This window comes from Acomys minous (assembly GCF_964271855.1).
Source record: "Acomys minous genome assembly, chromosome: 11".
NCBI lineage: Eukaryota > Metazoa > Chordata > Mammalia > Rodentia > Muridae > Acomys > Acomys minous.
This window is the reverse complement of record NC_140492.1, coordinates 77,146,194-77,168,738: the sequence shown is the minus strand read 5'-3', so window position 1 is coordinate 77,168,738 and position 22,545 is coordinate 77,146,194. Positions and strand designations below refer to the sequence as shown.

Genomic DNA, 22,545 nt, shown 5'->3' with positions numbered 1-22,545 from the left:
CACCTCTGGCTTTTCCATCATGCAAATAATTTCATAAATATTTGGTTGAATGTTTACAGGTGTAATAACTTTTTGAAAATTTCAGATAATTTCAAAATGATTCTAGATAATGGTAACAATGAATTGCATTAACTAGGTATAAGTAAAAATGTTTTTATAACTATCTCATTGCATAGTTAGAACAACCTCATGACTTATGACAGGAAGAGAACATTATTGGTGTTATGCCCAAAATTTGAGACTCCCCAAACAGACCACCCAAGAGCTGAGTCCAAATGTAGTGGCAAAGAAGTCTTTAATGCAGGTTCGAATCCCCGGGCCACCCACCAATGCACTGACACAGCAGATGCAGGGAAGCAGCCTCAACTCTCAGTTGAGAGGGGTTTTTATAGGTTTTAGACACAGAAATGGGTTTTACAGTACATGATTGGATGGCACTTGGGCAGAAAAGCTGCAAGCAGGGAGTTACAAGCCTTGGCATTTCATGGTTGGGTAATAGGTGTAGGGGCAAGTTGGCCTATAGAAAAGATTGGTTGAAGTAGTCACAGGGGCATTAGGAACTTTGGCCTGGCTTCTCCTAATTGGTTGTTGCTATGTGCCAGACCACTTGCTGGTCAGTTTGACCAGCAGAGAGTATATTTGGACTTTCCCAAGGTGAGCTGATTGTGTTGCTAGGGAACATTTTTCTGTCTAAGACTACTTTGTGGTTTTTCTGGAATCTGGATTCAGCCCTTGGCTAGGTTTAACACAAAATGGAGTTTCGTTTTAAAAATGGAGTTTGTCTGATGCTTTCATTTGGGTCTGTCTCAATGTCTTATGGAAGAATTGCTAGATAAAGAGGAAAAGCATGGGCTGGAACAATAAAACCCTTACCCCAAGTCTACTGGTCTTTATGTTCTACTCAGTCCCATTAGGTGTAGAGGCTTTCTCTGTGTTTTTCCATCTTATTAGAGAAATGCTGTATAGTTAAATCCTACATTGCTTAGTTCAGAAAGCACCACATAAGGAGGATATGAATAGCTTGGAAAGCACACAAGCAAAACTAAAGAGCAGGAGAAACACTTGACTAATGTAAAAGGGATTAGGAAATTCGGATTCCGCTGTACCCATCCCAGTGACTTGTGCAACCTTGAAGTAGTTCTCAGAGAGATCGCGTTTATGGAGCGTGATCCAAAGTTCCGCCTCATTGGCTCTTGTGAGAATACTTGACGCTAAGAGACTACACCATGGCCAAATTTAAGGAGTTTTTTACTTCGTTTTGCACAAGTAAGAGTGGTGCGCTGAGATCCAGAGGCCTGGAGCATCGCGCACGCCTGACGCGAGCAGAGTCTTGAGACTCGCAGCGGCACACTGTACAAGGTGGGAAACCTGGCCGGCCAAAGCAACGTGACAGCGGAGCAGAAGGGGCTTACATCCCACGTACTCCTCGGCGTTAGCAGTGCCGGCGCTTTCCCCGAGAGCGCGCGAGGCTCGCCGGGTGACGTCATCACAGCGCGCCGCCGCCCGGTGCGCGCGCAGCTCCGTCCGCTGCTGAGAAGGCGGAGCTCCCCACTCTGTGGAGGTGGTCTCCTCCAACCTCTATGTGTTCTCTTGCTTCCTTGGGTCCTGGGCTTGGAGACTCTTTTCCGGACAAGGGCGTCTTCCTCGTGGGCTTCCGAGCGGAGACTCAGCCATGCCGAACTCGAGGCCCAGGTCCCGCCGGGGAGCAGGGGGTGGTGGCGCAGGTGCGGCCGGCCGGGACCGGCTGGTGGCGCGATCCTTGCAGAGCGCTGAGCACTGTTTGGGCGCCCAGGACTTCGGCACTGCTTATGCCCACTACCTCCTAGTGCTCAGCCTGGCACCAGAGCTCAAAGACGACGTGAAGGTGAGGCCTTCCTTCCCGGTGGCTGCCAAACCCTGCGATCTTGACAGCGACAACAGGGTGGTGTGTGTGTGTGTGTGTGTGGTGTGTGTGTGTGTGTGTGTGTGTGTGTGTGTCAGAGAGACAGACAGACAGAGATAGACTGAGGCTCTCTGCAGCCCCTCTCAATACAGCGATGTTTTAGTAACAAAAGTCAAGAGTTGTCACACACCTCTTTCAAAATTTCTGCCTCACTTAAGATTTCAAAGGCCCCTTAAATGCGAACGAGGCAGGGTAATTCTTTCTCTCCTTCAGTATCTAATTTAAATTAGCCCTGCGCTGGAGGTTTTGTGTGCAGAAGGTATACTGTCTTCCTTGGTCCGTCCTCTGCCCACTAGATGTCAGTAGCATTAGGCTTTTGTAACTCGTAGAAATGTCAGGACCTGGTCACAGGGTTGCATATCAGGTATTTCATTACAATTGAAACAGTAGTAAAATTATCATTATGAAGTAGCGATGAATATAATTTGTGGTTGGGGTCCCCACAGCATGAAGAACTGTATTAAAGAGTCACAGCATTAGGAAGGTTGAGAACCACTGCTCTAGACTGTACCCTAAGCCGTGCAGTTAGGATAGTATTGCTCAGAACAGGTGGTATGGAGGGGGCTGGAGGGATGGCTCAGTGGTTAAGAGCACTGACTGCTCTTCCAGAGGTCTTGAGTTCAATTCCCAGCAACCACATGGTGGCTCACAACCATCTAGAATGTGATCTGGTCCCCTCTTCTGGCCTGCAGGGGTACAAGCAGGCAGAGCAATGTATATGTAATAAATAAATAAATAAATAAATAAATAAGTAAGTAAATCTTTAAAAAAACAAAAACAGGTGGTATGGAACAGCAGGAGAGTGTCATGTGACCCAGCCTGCCGTTCTGGGAGGGATTGAAAAGGTCAACAGGTCCATCTGGTGTGATCTTTTGCAGGTGGCACAGCTATCTCCTGCCCCCCCCCCCCAACGTGGCAGTTGTTTGGCTTGGAGGATAGACCTGGACAACAGCTTGCCTTAGAATGGCCCTGGGTGTGAGGCTCTGAGTTCCAGTCCCAACACAGAAAAAATAATTACGTAAAACTTAGCTGTATGGCCAGAGATGTAGCTCAGTTGGTAGAATTGGGCACGAGGGCTAAACCTAGTGTGGCAAGGATAAGCTGTAATCCCAGCATGTGCGAGGTAGAGGCAGGGGGGCTCAGAAGTTCAGCTACACAATGAGTTTGAGGTTAGCCTGGGTTGTGTGAGCCCTTGTCCTATTTTTTAAAAAACAAACAAACAAACAAACAAACAAACAAACAAACGTAATAACCAGCATTCAGTAGGACTTAGCAACTGGCTTGTTTGTTTGTTTTTTTCCAGACAGGGTTTCACTGTGTAGCCTTGGCTGTCCTAGACTCACTTTGTAGACCAGGCTAGCCTCGAACTCGAAGTGATCCACCTGCCTCTGCCTCCCAAGCGCTGGGATTAAAGGTATGCGTCACCACGCCTGGCTTCTGGTTTCCTTTTATAGGAAACCAAATTCATATTTCTTTGCAAAAGCCTCAAGCTTCTGTTTGCTTTCTTGATATTCTCTCTGCTGCCTACACCCACACTTCAGTCACACTGAGTCACTAAACTTGCGTTTAAAAAAATTTAAATTTAGTACATAGCCAGGCAGTGGTGGCACACAGCTTTAATCCCAGCACTCAGGAGGCAAAGGCAGGCCTCTGAGTTTGAGGCCAACCTGGTCTACAGAGTGAGTTCCAGGACAGCGAGGCTACACAGAGAAACTTTGTTTTGAAAAACCAAAAATAAATCAATAAATTTAATATGTAAGCATATTTGCATGTATATGTATGTGTGTATGTATATGTGTGTGTATATATGTGTGTACATGTGTGTGTGTATGTATATATACACACATTCCACATGTGTGCGTGTATCTAAGACCAAAAGAGGGCATTCGATTTCTTCCTTTTTTTTTTTTTTTTTTTTTTGGTTTTTTGAGACAGAGTTTCTCTGTGTAGCCTTGGCTGTCCTGGACTCACTTTGTAGACCAGGCTGGCCTCGAACTCACAGTGATCCGCCTGCCTCTGCCTCCCAAGTGCTGGGATTAAAGGCGTGCGCCACTACCGCCCGGCTCGATTTCCTGGGACTAGAATTATAGGCAGTTGTAAGCAGCTGAGTGCTGGGAACTGAACCTGGGTCCTCTGCAAGGGCAGCAAGCACTGCTCTTACCTGCTGAGCCATCTCCTCAGCCCCTTAGCTGTTGTATTATTTACTCATTTTTGTTGTTACCGGAGTCGAAACTGAGGGCCATAGGCATACCAGGAAAGTGCTCAGCTACTGACCAGTGTTCCTAGCTCCCCAATCTACTAACCTATGGAAGAACTGTTGAGCTGTTCGTGTAAGACCTAGGTATCTAGACTATCTAACATGTAATAAAAGAATCTCCTTCGTTATCCTTATCTTTCTAATAAACTGTTATTCAGTTCCAGGTGTTGAATCTTGTGTGTAAAGTTCATTGACTTGAAGCTGGAATGTGTGAGCCTGCCTTCTTTTCATAGTTCAGTGTCGTGGCAAACCGTTAGAGGGAAATGAGACGGGCTAGGTTGGCAGTGAGGAGGAAGTTGGTGCATTGTACCAAGTGACTGTAACGGTCAGGTTAAGCTGTAACAGTATGGATTGTCAGGAGGTGTTGATTTAAAGATAGTGCAGTTAGGATATGTTTTTTTTTTTGACAAAACTTGGGGGACGAAACACATACATACTCACTCTAGATAGGGACCCCATGACAGACCAAAATATGGATCCCACCAAAGTCCAACTTGGTGAACCAGTGAATTTTATTGGGGTTACTTACAGGAACAACAGTGACTTAAAGACAGCTGTATCACCATCACTCACACGTGTGAGCCTGTGGGGCTGTCCTTACTCAAACCACCACATTTGGCAAACTGTACTTACTAAAAATTAGCAATTTCAGGTCATCGTTCCATTTATAGTTCCATTTGTTGGAATCTTCAGCTAGAGTTATGAATTCTTTCTTGTTTACTAATTTGTAATTTTTTTTTCTTGTTTGTGAAGGAAACTTTTCAGTATACACTTTTCAAGTGGGCTGAAGAGCTTGATGCACTCAGTAGAGTATAAGACTTACTTGGCTGCTATGAGCAGGCCTTGGAGCTGTTTCCTGATGATGAAGTGATTTGCAATAGCATGGGAGAGCATCTCTTCAGGTTTGTAGTGACCTCACTACAATGAGGCTTGTTTTTTTTTTTTTTACCAGTCCAAGGCGAGTGTAAATTATGCAGTAATTTACTTTGTTTGGTTTTGAGATGGAGGCTTACCACGAGCTCAGTCTGGTCTTTAACCTGTGGGCTTAGGTGATATTTCAGCTGGAGATTACATCTCTGCCCGACTCTGCCTGTGCATACAGTCCTTTGAATAGGGAAATGTAATATAAGCAACGTGAGTGAGACTCAAAAAAGAATATAGGAATGATATGTGAATATGGTATGTAATCTGGCAATTTAAAAATCAGGTTTATTTGGGTACATGTGGGTACATGTGTACGGATACCTGTGTTGTGGGTTCATGTGCCAAGATGTGCCTGTGGATGTCAGAGAGAGTTGGTTTTCTCCTTCCATGAGCTAGGTCTTGGGGATTGAACTGAGGTTTTCAGGCTTAGTGACAAGAACCCTTGCCTACTGAGCCGTCTTGCTGGTCCATGGCAATTTTATAGTATATTATATGAGTCACACCCCTAGCGCTGAGGACGTATTCAAGGGAGAGTTTTCCTTACTGGGCTCAGATCTAGTCCTTGTTTGAAAAGGCATAGCTGTGGTTCACAGGATGCCAGAAAGCTGGTGAATCTCTTCTTTGGAAAATGCTAGAATTTTTCCTTTTGGGGTGCCAGAGAAAGCTTAATGGGGAAGTATAAACTTTGGAGCATACTGTTAAGGAGCTCTCCACTAGGCTAGAGTTCTAGAGTAGCTGCCCATCACTGCATGCTCTGGTGCCATGCGCTGGAACACTGTTGCCTTCCATGAACACAGGGCGTGTGATTCTGGAGAAACCCTGACTATAGTGGCACTAGAAGGCAAAACTTCCCTCCTGCAGTGTCTTCTTAGCAACTGTGGGAAACTGTTAGAAGGCCGTGTAAGTTTTTTGCACAGCAGACAAAATGGGCGAGGTTGGTAGTAAGTCATTAACAGATTGTCTTAGTTTGATTGGAACGCAAAACCAGCAAAAGGAAAGAGAACACTGGCAACGTTGGAGAGAATCCAAGAGCAGTCCTCAAGGTCCTCTCTGACGTCACAGTGCACATTTCCACCTTTACTCTGAGTCATATGTTTATAATCTGGAAAGCTCCTCTGAGGCCTAGTACACGGTGTTTTTATTGGAGGCGGTATACTCAGGTACCACCTCCATATGATGCATACCCAAATTCTAGACTCTAGAATAAAAGTCCTGTCCAGCGCAATCACATTGCTTATACAAACACTGAGGCGCGTGGAAGCACTCATCGTCAGTTAAGGCAGGCAAAACCCTTCCCAGTGTGAGTACCCACATGTCAGCAGGCGTCTCAAGGGATCCCAGTCAGGCTTGCCACGTGAGCTCTTATGCACACCATCACAAGCCATAAGCATTGCCAAGGAATTACAGGAACCACAGCCAAAGGCCAGCATTGCTTTTGAGTTAGAAAGTAACTCAAAGCAATGGGGAAAGTAATGGGGAAAGAGCATTGTTCTGCCAGATTGGCAAGTTGTACTTTCAACTTTAAGGAATTTAATAAATGAATCTCATTTTATATATTCCTTCTAGCTGTTCTCATGCGTTGTTGTTTTCTCTCAAATCATTAATGTTATTAGTAATGAACCACAAAGTGTAAGTGACCACAGAATTTCTCTTAAATGTATCTGGAGTCTATTGGCTGTTGATAATCAACCTAGTAGTTTGTCTCCTACTCCCAAGGGCCCTTACTTGACTCAGGACGGGGCAGGGCCATGGCTCTGGGGAAGGAGTGTGTACAGTGTAGAGTTGTGACAAGGTAAAGGAACTGAGCAGCCATCGTCCTCCTTACACACTTTGGTCTAGCATGGTGAGGCTTGTTTACATTAACACCATGTATTTTCTACTATCATGTGTCCTGGGCAGTTCCAGCATATAAACAAGATATCTCTGCCTTCAGGGTAACAAAGAAATAACATATACTGACCTTAATGTTTTCATTTTAAACTAAAACACGAGCACTTACAATTTAACATCGCACTGCCCTTTTGTTAGATGGTTCATTTGTCGTAACCACGTTCAGAATGAATCGTCTGATTAAGTTTCTTTAGAATGGATGGTGCCTAAAGTGAGAGGGAGAAGAATTCCATTTGTTCTGCTGTATTGACTGTGTGGCCCGTAAATTGCTGGTTTATGACAACAGCTGTGTATGGAACTTGATATTTGTAGAAATTTATGTCTCTGGTCAGGGAGTGGGTAAGTAGGCTGAGCAAAGTCCAGACCAGTTTGGAAGCTGCTGAGTCTGGTGGTGTGTGAGATGCACTCTGGTCGTGGGCAGTGCAGTCAGCCTACGATTAACTCTTAAACCGTGACAGGGAGTTCTTCATCACTTCTGAGAAGCAGCGCTCAGATGACTTGTAGTATTTCTTCTTTGTCTTATTTTTTTAATCTGCTCATATTCAGCTCAGTACAAGTCAATGCCTTGGACGCCTCCACTCCACCTAGGGGTGCCCTAGGACATCTGAGATGCACAGGCAGAAACTCAGAAAAGAAGTCAGGAGAGTGCCGTGCTCATGACCTGCAGAGGAGGTGGAGTGCTGTGGGCTCGGGGGCAGCGGTGAGGATGCTCAGGCTGGGTTAGTGCACCAACAGGGGCGCCGCCGTTGGTCACACGGAGGTGAACGTACTCTGTCTCTTCCTCATCTAGAATGGGCTTTCGAGATGAGGCAGCTGGGTATTTTCATAGAGCGGTGAAGCTAAACCCTGATTTCAGTGACGCCAAGGAGAACTTCTATCGCGTTGCAAACTGGTTGGTGGAACGTTGGCACTTCGTCATGCTTAACGACACCAGGAGGAATAGGATTTACAATGCAGCGATCCAGAAGGCGGTGGGCTCGGGGTCCACAAGTGTTTTGGATATTGGCACAGGAACTGGAATACTGAGGTTTGTTGTAATTATTACTTTTATTATATTTACATGAATTAAACAGGTTTGTTAGATACCAAAATTCTGACATTGAGCTGGGCATGGTGGCGCACGCCTTTAATCCCAGTACTCGGGAGGCAGAGGCAGGTGGATCGCTGTGAGTTTGAGGCCAGCCAAGGCTACACAGAGAGACCCTGTCTCGAAAAACAAACAAACAAACAAATTCTAACATTGGTTTGTAAAAATAGTAATTGTTTCTCATAATATTGTTAGTGTTATTGATAGAACTGTTAATTTTATACTTTTTTTCTATGATTTTACTAATCAAAAGTTCAAACCAAAAAAAAAAAAGTTCAAGAAAACTAAGAGCAACTTGGGATTACTGAAATTCTGCATAATAAATTTTAGATTTTGTTTTGTTTTTTTCAAGACAAGGTTTCTCCATATAGCCTTGGCTGTCCTGGACTCACTTTGTAGACCAGGCTGCCTTTGAATGAACTCACAGCGATCCACCTGCCTCTGCCTCCCGAGTGCTGGGATTAAAGGTGTGCTCCACCATGCTTGGCAAGTGATTTGTTTTGTTTTGGTTTTGGTTTTTCGAGACAGGGTTTCTCTGTGTAGCCTTGGCTGTCCTGGACTCACTATGTAGACCAGGCTGGCCTTGAACTCACAGAGATCTGCCTGCCTCTGCCTCCTATAGTGCTGGCATTAAAGGCATGCAGCACTACGCCTGGCAAATGATTTGTCTTTAAACAAGTATATTAGTTCATTCTTTTTATTTATTGCTATTGTTATTATTATTATTTTGAGACAGAGTTTCTCAGTGTAGTCCTTGGAGCTTGCTGTATAGGCTAGGCTGGCCTGGGTATCACAGAGATATTCTCCCAAGATATGCTTCTGCCTCCCAAGTGCTGGGATTAAAGGCACATAACCACCATACTTGGCCTTATCTTACCTTTTAATTAGATTATTATTATTACTTTCTGTGTACGTGTACATATATCACCTGCAAGCCTGCTTGCTCACCACAGTATGCGAAGTCAGAAGTTAACTAGTTTTCAGGAATCAGTTTTCTCCTCCCACTGTGGGCTGCAGGGATTGGACTGTGAGCGTCAGACTTGCATAGCAAATGCTTACCCATTGAGCCAACTCGCTAGCCTCAAGCTTTTTTAATGCAGAACAAATGATGGTTATATTAAAGAATGGAAAAATGTTTGAAGCATCATAATTTTATTAAAATTGGAAAAAGATATAATGGATTTTTCTTCTTTTACAGCATGTTTGCTAAAAAAGCTGGTGCACACTCAGTATATGCCTGTGAGTTATCCAAGACCATGTATGAACTTGCGTGTGATGTAGTGGCTGCAAACAAAATGGAGACTGGGATAAAGCTCCTACACATGAAGTCACTCGATATAGAAATTCCAAAACACATTCCTGAAAGGTATGTTTATAATTCACCAAAACCATTAATATACCTTTCCAGTTTCTTGGGTTAACAACAGCACTAACAATATCCTTGTTTTGTGGAGATGTGGCTATCACCTAGCTTAAGAAAATGCAGGTCTTTATAGTCACATGTGCTTTTTAAACAATAATAAAGAACTCAAGAAAAATTGATAGTAACAAACCGTTCTTTAGCATGTCACTGTGAGATAGGGTTCTCTGTGTAGCCCTGGCTGTTCCAGAGCTCATTCTGTAGACCAGGCTGGCCAGGAACTCAGAGATCCTCTTGCCTCTGCCTCCCAAGTACTGGGTGGGACTAAAGGTATGCGCCAACATACCTGGCTAAACTCAGACGTCTTTGTCCATAAAAGTAGACTGACTTCCTGTAGGTCAACAGTGTTAAATAACTGTGCTTACAATGTGAGCCGTTCACCCTCAGCAGACAACATGTTTTCATTGGCGTCCTTGATTAAAATGAACATTTGGAAGTGCCAGTTGACAGAGTGCTTTGTCCTGTGTCCTGAAAACAATGAAAGCACCTTTATAGAAGCCATGTTTGTATCTGCAGTCTCACTGTGGGCAGGAGAGCAGTGGGTTCTCAGAACTAGAAGGCATTTAGAAAGTGTCTGCCTATCTTTTCAAGCACTGTCCCCTTTTTAAAATTAAAGATTTATTTATTATGTATACAGTATTCTGCCCAAATGTATGCCTGCACACCAGAAGTAGGCACCAGATCTCATTATAGATGGCTGTGGGCCGCCATGTGGTTGCTGGGAATTGAACTCAGGACCTTTGGAAGAGCAGACAATGCTCTTAACCTCTGAGCCATCTCTCCAACCCCACTTTCCCTTTCCTAATGTAATACTTGTATAGCTGCCGATGCCGTCTGTCTTCTGTCTCACTTAAGTGTAGTTCATACGTGAAGAACTTTTTTGGTGTTCTGTTATTATTTGAACTCTGATTTTTAGATCTTCCAGTTTTAATAATGAGTGCATGGTATTTACCCTTCAGTGGTCTTTGTTGGTGAGGAGGTTTATCAGATCCTTATGCAGGTGTGTACTCATTTTATAAAAAAACAAAGTTGCCTTAGTTTACATGTTATAATAACAAAATATTAAAGGTCACAGAATTTAAACTACAGGTACATCATTTTCAGGCAGGCATTCTCCTGGCTGCAGTTGGCTACCTGCTCTTTGTGTCCTCATGTGACCTTGCCTCTGTTGGATTAGGACTTCATGTTGGTGACCTTATTGAACTAATGGCCTCCTAAGAGCTCTGTCTCCAAATACAGTGCTGTTAGGGTTAGGGCTTCAGCATATGATTTGGAGTAGCACGAATCAGAGGTTACTTTTTATTTTTTGGGTTTTTCAAGACAGGGTCTTTCTGTGTATCCTTGGCCGTCCTGGACTCACTTTGTAGACCATGCTGGCCTCGAACTCACAGCGATCCGTCTGCCTCTGCCTCCCGAGTGCTGGGATTAAAGGCGTGCACCACCACGCCCGGCTCAGAGGTTGCTTTAACTTGTAATTTTCTCATAGACTGCTCTTGAAGCAAGCTGAAATAAGTGTTTCAACTTAGACTATTATTCATTCACTTTGACCATAAGCAGATTTCTGGACTAAGTTGTGAGACTAGACAATTTGAAATATTCTAAGGGCGTGTGGCCATAAATGCTGAATGTTTTCTGTGCGTAGATATAATTGGGTCAGGGCACTATGACACGCAAGTCATCCTACCCTTCAGATACTTACAAGTCTGGAGAGGGGCATAAGGAATATTTATGAAATTTTGGTATATCTTTAGACTACAGTGCTGACAGTGAAAGTGAAAGGAATTCAGAGAAGGAGCAAAGGGAGTGTCTTTGAGTTGTCTAGGCAGGATGAATGAATAAAAGCAGTGCCATGGAGGAGGGGTTTGCAAAGACCTGACAGGTGGTAAGAGAGACGCGGGTACGTGCAGTGTCACAGAAGGTACTAAGAGAACTTTTGAGAGCGAAGCTTCTGATCAGATTCAAAACTGGCCTGGCAGCGTGGCCAGTGGGTAAAGACGTTTGCCAAGCCTGATGACCTGAGTTCAGTCCCTGCAACCACAAGGTAGAGGGAGAGTAGTGTCTGACACCCACATGTGCACTGTGGCATGCCTGTACGCACACAAATAGTGCACACACATATTCATACACAAAACAAACAATTTGTTCTTAAAGACACCTGAAAAGGAAATTCATGCCAGGTGGTGGCTAGATCCAGGACTAACAGAGAGGCCCTGTCTGGAAAAAAATGAACAAAACAACAAAAAGAAATAAGGATCATTGATGGTGGAGAATCTGTGGCTGTATTCCTTCCCTGGTTGGGTTCTGCTTTTTTTTTAAAAGAAGAAACTTTTAAAAATTAAAAAATGTTACGTACATTGGTGCTCTGCCTGCTTGCGTATAGGCATATATGTGAGGGTGTCAGATCCCCTAGAGCTGGAGTTACAGACAGTTGTGAGCTGGTATGTGGGTGCTGGGATATGAGCCCGGGTCCTTTGGAAGAGCAGCCAGTGCTCTAACTACTGAGCCATTTCTCCAGTCCCTGGTTTTTGCTTTTTAATGCAGGGTTTCATGTAGCCCAGGCTAGCTTCAAACCCACTATGTAGTCAAAGATGACTTTTAACTTCTGCCTGGTCAGTGTGCTTTCAGGTCCCAGGTTCTGGGTCTAGAGATAGAAACCACCATTCCAGGCTGGGAGAGAAACATTTTATAGAGTGAGAGTTAGATACTCAGTGTTTAATGTGGGCACGACTTACCCTTAAGGACTTAGGCAGTGAACAGAGCCTGGGAAAGTAACCCTTCTGTACCCAGAGCAAGGAAAAAGAGTTCATGATCAAGAGAGGTGGAAAAGATACTGAAATGTATTAGAACATTTTACATAGAGATTTTCTATAACATATTTGCCCTTTTGTCTGAGCTTTGACAGTTTATATCAACAGCATGTCAGTTTACTTACATGTATCTTTAAAACATCGTTCTATAGAGTGTCCCTAGTTGTAACAGAAACTGTCGATGCAGGTGTATTTGGAGAAGGAATTGTGGAGAGTTTAATTCATGCGTGGGAGAATTTACTTCTTCAGCCAAAGGTAAGCAGCCTGCAAGCACTTAAACTCGAGCGTGTAGTCATTATTCCAAGGGGCTCACTGAGTCCCGAGAGTGTGTGCAAGGTGTGAAAGATAAGAGAAAGCACTTGACAGCAGTGTAACACGATGTGCACTGCACACACCAGTCCAGTTCATAAGGGAAAGCACTTGACAGCAGTGTAACACGATGTGCACTGCACACACCAGTCCAGTTCACAAGGGAAAGCACTTGACAGCAGTGTAACACGATGTGCACTGCACACACCAGTCCAGTTCACAAGGGAAAGCACTTGACAGCAGTGTAACACGATGTGCACTGCACACACCAGTCCAGTTCACAAGGGAAAGCACTTGACAGCAGTGTAACATGACGTGCACTGTACACACCAGTCCAGTTCACAAGGGAAAGCACTTGACAGTACTGCACACACCACTACAGGAAGGAGGGACTCCGGATGAGCTTACATGTGGAAGTGCTGACTAAATTCTTGACTATAGTTGTAGAAGAGAGATGTGCTTTGAATCTCCCAGCAGTCAATGCGTGGAATTTTGGCAAATCTCTAGGAAAAGGGTAGTAATGTTAGTTCAGTGGAGTTTTCAGGTACTCACTGAACTCAGGCTCCTAGACAGCACACTGACCTCTCCTGTAGCCGTGTGTATATTGTAGTTAATTTACTGTATGTGTTAATGCACTGTGGTAAAATCCAGTGATTACAGAAGATGATATGTATGGAACATAGAAGAGTCGTTTATTTTTCAAGTTGACTTTTTTCCAGTTCTAGAGATGACCTTGGTGCCTTACACATGGCCAGTGCACTACTGCGGAGCTACATTTCATGCCTGGTTTTATTTTCTTTCTGTTTTTAAAGATTTAATTATTTTGGGGGCTGGAGAGATGGCTCAGTGATTAAGAGCACTGTCTGCTCTTCCAAAGGACCTGAGTTCAATCCCTAGCACACACATGGCAGCTCACAGCTGTCTCTAACTCCAGCTCCAGGGGATCTGATACCTACATACCAATGCACATAAAATAAAACTAAAAAAACAAAACAAAACAAAATAACAACAACAACAAAAAACATTTAATTATCTTTACTTTTGTTTTATGTGTTTGAGAGTTCTGCCTGCATGCATGTGTGTGGTTGCCTGTTGGGGATGTGTGTGTGAGACTCACATGTGTGCAGGGCTTGTGGAAGTCGGAAGAAGGCATCTCACCCTGTGGGACTGGAGTTAGAGAGGGTTATGAGCTGCTTGTGGGTGCTGGGAGTCGAACCTGGGTCCTTTGCAAGAGTAGCCAGTCCTCTTAACCTCTGATCCATCTCTTCAGTACTTTCCTTTTTGTTTTGTTTTTTGTTTTTTATTAAATCATATTTTAAATTGACATAGCTTTATACTCCTTTCTTTTCTTTTTGTGCTTGTATTCTAAACATTAAATTACATTTATATTTATTTGGTTGGTTGGTGTTTTTTGTTTTTCATGACAGGGTTTCTCTGTGTAGCCTTGGTTGTCTAGACACACACACACACACACAGACGCACACACACCAGTGAAAATACTTTTTAAAGGAAAAACTCCTTAGCCTGTATATAAACACACTTACGCACATACTTATTTGTACATGTAGTGATGTGACTTTATAATATTTTCAGACCAAAGGAGAAAATGGAAATTGTGGAAAGTATGGGAAAGTTATACCAGCAAGTGCTGTTATATTTGGGATGGCAGTAGAGTGTGCAGAAATACGAAGACATCACAGGTAAGTAAGTGGTTAGAGAGACACTAAGCCAGGCGGTGGTGACACATTGGGTGGGGAGGCGGGGCAGAGGCAGCCAGATCTCTTGAGTTTGAGGCATGGTTTACAGAGCAGGTTCCAGGGCTACACAGAAAAACTCTGTCTCGAAAATCCCTCCCACCCCGACACCCCCAAAATAAGAACACTATTTCACAGCTTAGTGCATGCTTGTAATGCTTAGTCTTATTTATTTTAAGTAGAATTCTAGGATCAAAGCCAGCTTTATTTTCATACAACTTGTGTGAGAAGTTGTGCAGAAAAAATTTAAGTTCAGATTGATTTTAATTGAAGTTCAAGTAAGGATTTCCAATGTGGGGCTGGAGAGAGGGCTCAGAGATTAAGAGCACTGGCTGCTCTTCCAAAGGTCCTGAGTTCAATTCCCAGTAACCACATGGTGGCTCATGACCACCTGTAATGAGATGTGATGCCCCTCTTCTGGTGTCCAGAACACTCTGTACAAAATAAATTAAAAAAAAAAAAAAAGGATTTCCAATGTGAAGATAAATTTTAGTATTGCTTTTTTGTTGTTGTTGTTGTTTGTTTGTTTGTTTTTCTTTTTGTTTTTTGAGACAGGGTTTCTCTGTGTTAACCTTGGCTGTCCTGGACTTGCTTTGTAGACCAGGCTGGCCTCAAACTCACAGTGATCTGCCTGTCTCTACCTCTGGAGTGCTGGGATTAAAGGCGTGCGCCACCACGCCCAACTTAGTATTGTTTTTCTTGTTAACTTCATTAATGCAGTGATTGGGCAGATGCAATTTTAAATCATTCAGAGAACTCTCCTTCCTGTATAGAGACAACATAAAAATAGTGTTTGCAAGTATTGATGAATAAAAGAAAAAAATAAAATGAACTAACCACCAGTAAATACCTACTTCTTGTCTTTGCTGTGAATTGTTCATTTATCTTTTTGTTTCATGTGACCGGGTGATAGTAAAAGTGTTTAGATGCTGGTAGGCGCAGGGTAGGCTCAGGCTACCCGCCAGACACATGGGCCTCAGGTGCCTAGTTGGTGAATGAGACCGCACTGGTTGGCTCTCAGCTCTACGTATATAAATGTCTCTGTGGTATTTTAATTGGTTAAAGAATACCAATAAATACAGTCGTGTGGGACAGGATTCTCTCCAACCCTTGCTGTTGACTGTCCTGTTTTCACCTCACTGCTTTATGATCGCTCACATTCATATTTTACTTGGCTATCCCTGTGGCGAAGCAGCTAAGTGTCTTCTCTGTCTTGTTTGTCTTCTGTTAACTTGCTGGAATCCAAAAGTACATTTTGAATATGAATCATTTGTTGACTATATGTTCTAAATATTTTCTTTGTATACCTTTTTTAAAAAAAGATTTATTTATTTATCAAGTATACCATGTTCTGCCTGCATGCCAGAAGAGGGCACCAGATCTTACTATAGATGGCTGGGAGCCACCATGTGGTTGCTGGGAATTGAACTCAGGACCTTTGGAAGAGCAGGCAGTGCTCTTAACCACTGAGCCATCTCTCCAGCCGCTTTGTGTACTTTTCAAATGTTTATTTCTGCATGTGTGTTTGTGTAAATGTGTGCCATGTGTATGTGGTATCTGTGGAGTCCCTAGGAGGGTGTTGCATCCCCTGCAGCTGGAGTTGTATGTGGTTGTGAGATGGCTGACGTGTGTTGGAACAACTGAACTCAAGGCCTCTGCAACAACAGCAAGCATGCTTAACCACAGAGTTGTTAATTTTTTTTTTTTTTTGAGACAGGGTTTCTTTGGGTAGCCCTGGCTGTACTGTATTTGCTTTAGAGACCAGGCTGGCCCTGAACTCAGAGATCTGCCTGCCTCTGCCTCCCTGAGTGCTGGGATAACAGTCATGTGCCACTGCACCTGGCTCAAAGTTGTTAATTTGAATATAGACTTATTTTAATTTTTTTCTTCATGTGATTATGGATATAATTAAGAAATCTATGGCCATGGGATTTTATTTCATCTTTATGTTTATATTTTCTTGAGTATTAGATGATATTTGATAATTTACAAAATCTGTGTTATACCTTACCTTTTCTTTGAACTCTTACTAGGGTGGGTGCTAAGGACATTGCTGGTATCCATTTGCCAACAAATGTGAAATTTCAGAGCCCAGCCTATTCTTCGGTAGATACTGAAGAAATAGTTGAACCATACACCACTGAGAAGATGAGTCGGATTCCTGGAGGATATCTGCCTTTGACAGACTGCTTCCAGATTATAAAAGTTGATTTCAACAGTCTTCAGGTAAAACAAGAAGTTTAATTTTAACCACCCCATCCCGTCTCTCCCCCCATCCCCCAATACTCACCGGTAAGAGTTTCTCTGTGTATCTTTGAACTCGCTCTGTAGACCAGGCTGGCCTCCAACTCCAAAATCCACCTGCCTCTGCCTCCTGAGTGCTGGGGTTAAAGGTGTGCACCACCATGCCTGGCTTTCTTTTTTAATGTACATGAGGCTCTACTTATGAAGAATGATAAGCAGCAAGTTAGAATTTCTTTGAAAGTATTCTTTTTCCATATCAGGGGAAAGCTCCCTGGGTTTGTTGGGAGTGAATGCTGCCCTGTGTGCTGTTGTGAGCACTCCCTGTGATGGCAGAAGGAAGGTGATGCGTGCGCTCTTAGCGTCAGATGCTTCGCCTTTCACTGGCCTTCTCTTGGTGTGGTCTGTAGCTGTTTTAAGTTCACTTTTTTGTGGATGCCGGGTAGACAAAGTGTTCCAGGAGTAATGGGAGTGCGGCTGTTAAGTACTTTATCACAGCTGGTTTTTACTTTAATAGTTTTCATTTGAAATTTTCCTTAATCCACATACACCGTATAAAAGCTTTTAGTTTAAAAAAATAATGTCTGCCTGTTTAACACTTTTAAGGAGTTACAGAACAGACAGAAGACGCCCCAGTGTCACCTTTTAAAACGTTGCCTCCTTCCCCTGCATCCCTTGTTTGAAGTGTGTCATTCCGGGCTTGCTTTTCTTTCTGTAAGCATGCATGTACACATGCATAGTTTCCAGAATAAAACAACGATGTTGCTTTGCTGCATGCATTTGTCATCTACCACTGTGTCACTGGTGGTTTTTTTCTTATCAGTAGCGTGTGGATGTGTCTCCTGTCTGTTTAGTACACATGGTATTCTGTGATTCCCTAACTGTGCAGGAAAGGACTGTGAGCTGCAGAGAGGAGCTGTGTGACACCGAGCGGGTGGCACAGTCAGTGTATAAAGCCTTCTCATTCTTTTTTATTATTTAAATTGTTTTGGCTCCTTACTAGTTTCCTAACCTCGGTTTTCTCATCCTTTTTACATTTCTTTTCAGGAGTTGAAAAGTCTTGCAACTAGAAAGCCGCAGCCTCTTGCTGTCCCCGCTGTTAAGGAAGGCGTGCTGGATGCCATTGTGGTTTGGTTTGTTCTCCAGCTTGATGACGAGCACAGTCTGTGCACAGGCCCCGCTGAGGAGACATGCTGGGAGCAAGCTGTTTACCCAGTGCAGGCCCTTGAGGTGAGCGTTGTCTCCTCAGGAAACATCTGCTCTTCCAGAGGACCAGGCTCAATTCTCTGCACACACACTGCAGCTCAGCACAGCTATACCCATAGCCCCAGGGGTCCAATGGCATCTCCTAAAGTGCAAATGTATGCCGACAAAACATCGGTACATTTAAAAATGCATAAATAAATAAATCTCTAAAACATTTAAATCAAACTTCAACACCAAATCAAAGTTAGTTGCTTTTATCAAGTAAATGTTAGTGGCCAAAAAGAAAAAGCAATTACTTTGGAGATGAAGTTTTTAGCAAAAGAAGTATTACTTAAATATTTCAGAATTACAATTTTCTTTGTTCAAAAGTAAATTTAAATAGCGAACGTATAGTTTGGAAGAGAGATTAAAGCCAGCTGTGGTGTTGCGTGCAGCTAAGCACAGCACTGTCAAGGCATCAGGAGGTAGGCTAATCTCTGGGAATTCAAAGACAGCCTGGTTTATATAGCAAAAGCTAGACAGACCAGGCCTACATATTTGAGACCCAGTCTCAAAAAATAATAAGAGAGATAAAATCATTCCTCTGGAAAGTGAGAGAGAGGACTTAAAAGTTCCTGGGGGTGAGATTGAGAGTACACATATGATAAAGATGTGGTGTTTGTGTGTATGAATTGTCACAAGTGTACATTAAAGTATTTATTAGAAACAAAAACTGCCTACAGTGTCACATACCTTTAATCCCAGCACTCTGGAAGCAGTTTGGGGGCCAACCAAGGTTACATAGTGAATTAAATTACTCCATGCTTCTCAGTTACAACTCTCATTACTCATTTGATAGTTTCAATTATTAGTTATCAGTAGACAAAAGAAATGCTGCTTTAAAAAAAAAGTAAAAATGATGGGCTAGAGAGATACCTCAGTGGTTAAGAGCACTGGCTGCTCTTCCAAAGATCTTGAATTCAATTCTCAGCAACCACATGGTGGCTCAACCCTTTATACTGGCATCTGATGCCCTCTTCTGGCATCGAGTAAACATGCATACACATAGACACTCATATACATTAAATAAATAAATAAATCTTTTTAAACAATGTAAAAATGAAACACTTCACTTGCTCAGAAGCAATGCTAATCCTCTCACTATTGTTCTAATTTTATTTTATTTTATTTTTTTAAAATATTTTTTGTTTATTTATTATGTATACTGTGCACATCAGATCACATTACAGATGGTTGTGAGCCACCATGTGGTTGCTGGGAATTGAACTCAGGACCTCTGGAAGAACAGTCAGTGCTCATAACCGCTGAGCCATCTCTCCAGCCCTATTGTTCTAATTTTAGTACAACTCCTTCTGAAGTGAGCACTGCTGCTTTTTTTAAAAAGGGGTTAGAAAAGTATTAAATGCATGAGTACTTAGCCATAGGGACCCTGATGACGCTGTAGAGCCCAGGTCATAAGAACGTGTGTAGCAGGGCTGGAGAGATGGCGCAGTGGGTAGATGCGCTTGCTTGCTGCCACTGTGTGCATTTAAAATGGTCTCCCTGAGAACGCTTCAGAGACATTAAATCAGTATAAGAAAACAAAAATGATGAACAAAGATTTTCAAACGTGGCTTGCTGAGAGTGAAGCTTTTTTCCCTGTGTATCTTCTCATTCCTACAAGACTGTAAGGGTACACTGCATCAGCCTGTTCTCAGGCATGGCCCAGTAAGAGCTCTGAGACCTTACAGCAAGGCCAGCAGAGTCAGTCACAACAGGGCCAGAGCTTCAGGTCAGCGTACAGGCCTTGGCAGATCAGATCAGGGACTACACAGACATCTATTTCCTTTGTGTGTGCCTGTCTTGTGTGATGTGTGAGATGTTTCTTGGAGGAACGTACATCCCGTGGCATGCGTGTGGTCGGGGGACAACTATCCCTTATTTTCTTTACTTGGTTTCTAGGGACTGAGCTCAGTTAGGGTTATGAAGCAAACTTTGTGGCCTCAAGCGATCTGCCTGCCTCAGCTTCCCACTGTTTGGTAGTACAGCCATGTACCACCACACTTAGGTATAGATTGTATTTTTATCTGGTCCTAGAACCAATAGGAATATGACAGTTACACACAGGGAGTCTGGAGAGGAGCACAGTATAGTCCTTGGCTGCAGGGCATACTCTTCCCTGAACCTGTGATGTCCCTAAACAAGCAGGTTTCCAGATGCTTAAGGAATATTAGATACTATTGTGTTGTGCTTTTGTTCTTTTGGAAATTACCTTCAGAGAAAAGAGTGTCTGTTTAAGCTACAATGAGGCTTGCTCCCTGAATTTCATCTGCCTTTGCATCTAGACAAAGCCTCTTTTTATCCCCACATCTTCCTTAGTTTGGCAGCATATCTACTGATTGTAATAAAAACAAAGTCAACATGAAGTTTTGTGGTATGTCTGTAATTCCAACACTTGCGGGGTAGAGGAAGGAGAATCAGCAGTTCAGGCCAGCTTTAGCCACTTGCAAGTGCAGCCCAGTTGCAGCAAGAGACCTCAGCGTTCTGGAGATGCCAGTACCGTGGGAATAACTGCCAAGACCAGCAGCAGCTGTGGAGTGGACCGGGACTCAGCTTAAATTGACTAGGGATCAGTTGTGCCGGCTAGTTTTGTGTCAGCTTGACAGAAGCTAAAGTCATCTGAAAGGAAACTTCTTAATTAGAAACTGCCTCCATAAGATGGGGCTGTGGGCCAGCCCGTAGAGCATTTTCATAATTAGTAATTGATGGGGGAGGGCCCAGCCTACTGTGGGTGGTGCCATCCCTTGGGCTGGTGGTTCTGGGTTCTGCAAGAAAGTAGTTAAGCTGGCTGGTGGTGGTGCACGGTTGGGAGGCAGAGACAGGCGGGTCTACAGAGCTAGTTCAGGATAGCCAGGCCTACACAAGGAAACCCAGTCTCCAAGGTTGCTTGAGGAAAGCCAGGAGGAGCCAGCCAGTAAGCAGCACCCGTCCATAGCTCCTGCTTCAGGTTCCTGCCTTCACTTCCTTTAATGATGGACTATGATGTGAAAGTGTAAACCAAATAAACCCTTTCCTCCCCAGCTTGCTTTTGACTAAGACAATCAGTTATGTATATTTATATATATTTATATATATATTTATATATATTTATATATATATTTATATATTTATATATATATATTTTTTTCTTTTTCTCTCAATCCTTTTCTACTAATAAAGACTACTGGATAAAGCCTGGGGACAGTGTGACAATGGAAGCATCTTGTCAAGATTGTTACCTAAGAATCCAGAGTATCAGCATCTTGCGTCTGGAGCATGAAATGGAAGTTATGAAGAGTTTTACCAAGAGTAAAGACCTGTTCTCTCTAGGAAATGAGGCGGAGCTCTGCAGCGCCCTGGCTAACCTTCAGACCAGTAGACCAGACGCTCTGGAGCAGGCCTGTGTGTTAGAGCCCACAGAGATTGCTTTGCTTAACAACATCCCATATCACGAGGGCTTCAAGACGGCGATGAGGAAGGTGTTGTCTTCACTGGCTCCAGAACAGCCGTGCCAGCCCATGGATACTCACTGTCAGGATATTGAGATGAACTCTGGGAGTGGACAGAGTGACAGTGTGCCGAGCACCTCTGACCCCTTCTACGTGTTGGACGTGTCTGAAGGCTTCTCTCTTTTGCCCATCCTTGCTGGAACACTCGGTCAGGTTAAGCCCTACAGTTCTGTGGAGAAAGACCAGCATTGTCTCGCTTTGGACCTCATATCTGAAGCCAATCACTTCCCTAAGGACACACTTGAGTTTTGGCTGAGACACATAGAGGATGAAGCTGCTGTGTTGCAAAGGCCCAAATCAGACAAATTGTGGAGCATAATTATATTAGATGTCATTGAGCCGTCTGGACTCATTCAGCAGGAAATAATGGAAAAAGCGGCAATATCCAGGTAAAACAAAAAACATAAACTTCACCAGGGTTTGTTGTTGTTGCTGTTTTGTTTTTAAATTTTGTGCACAATAGGGGTGAGCTGATATCTTACTATCTAACCGTACCTGACAGCAGAGTTTATTCTGATGATGGCATCTAGGCAGGTTTGGGGTAGAGGCTGGAGGTTGCCAGGATAGCCTGGTTGACAACTTAGACCTTTCCTCTACTAAAACTCAGTTAATCACCAATAAGTAAATGAATCTTCACAAAAGCTGTGAATGAGAAGTTCACAAGCTTTCCAGAGCGGGCGAGCACGTCAAACCGTGGGAGAAATGTGCCTCAAGACTGCGAGGAGCTCTGAGTGTCCTCTCAGAAAGAGCTTTTCTTCCTCTGATCCACCGTTTGCCACAGTATTCCTGGTGACAGCTCTACAGGGATTTACCCCACACAGCAGCTAGTTCTTAAATTCAGTGTGGTTCTGCAAGGTACAGGCCGAACCTAGAGGGCGTCACGGACGTCAGAAGTCAGGTGCACAGTGTAGGGTGTCGTCTCTACTTCTAAACCACCAGTACAAGTTGAAGGTTCCCTTCAGTTTGTAAAACCCCTTCAGATTTGGTTGGGTTTGTATAGCAGCTCACAGGACCTAGGAAAGTGCCTGGCGTAGATGAACCTATAGAGGGTGCCGACGAGGAGCCGAAGGAGTGCTGCGTGGGAGTGTGCAGAGTGTCGGTGTCTGCCCGGACACGCTGAGCTGCACAGGAGCCCTCAACTCTGTCCCTTTGGAGTGGCATGGCTTCATTCTGTATGGGCA

The 22,545-nt window shown here is 43.6% G+C and overlaps 1 protein-coding gene across 1 annotated transcript in view; it reads left to right on the top strand.

The window, feature by feature from the left end:
• The first annotated feature begins 1,575 nt into the window (after positions 1–1,575).
• The window catches only part of LOC311608313 (protein arginine N-methyltransferase 9-like), a 31,299-nt gene continuing 10,329 nt past the window's right edge, over positions 1,576–22,545 (top strand). The window contains 10 exon segments of the mRNA XM_084800714.1: positions 1,576–1,864; positions 4,953–5,012; positions 5,016–5,101; positions 7,804–8,040; positions 9,299–9,466; positions 12,480–12,582; positions 14,230–14,336; positions 16,424–16,616; positions 17,679–17,861; positions 21,035–21,753. Of these exon segments, the coding sequence (XP_084656840.1) occupies positions 1,673–1,864; positions 4,953–5,012; positions 5,016–5,101; positions 7,804–8,040; positions 9,299–9,466; positions 12,480–12,582; positions 14,230–14,336; positions 16,424–16,616; positions 17,679–17,861; positions 21,035–21,753 (2,048 nt within the window). The 5' untranslated portion in view covers positions 1,576–1,672.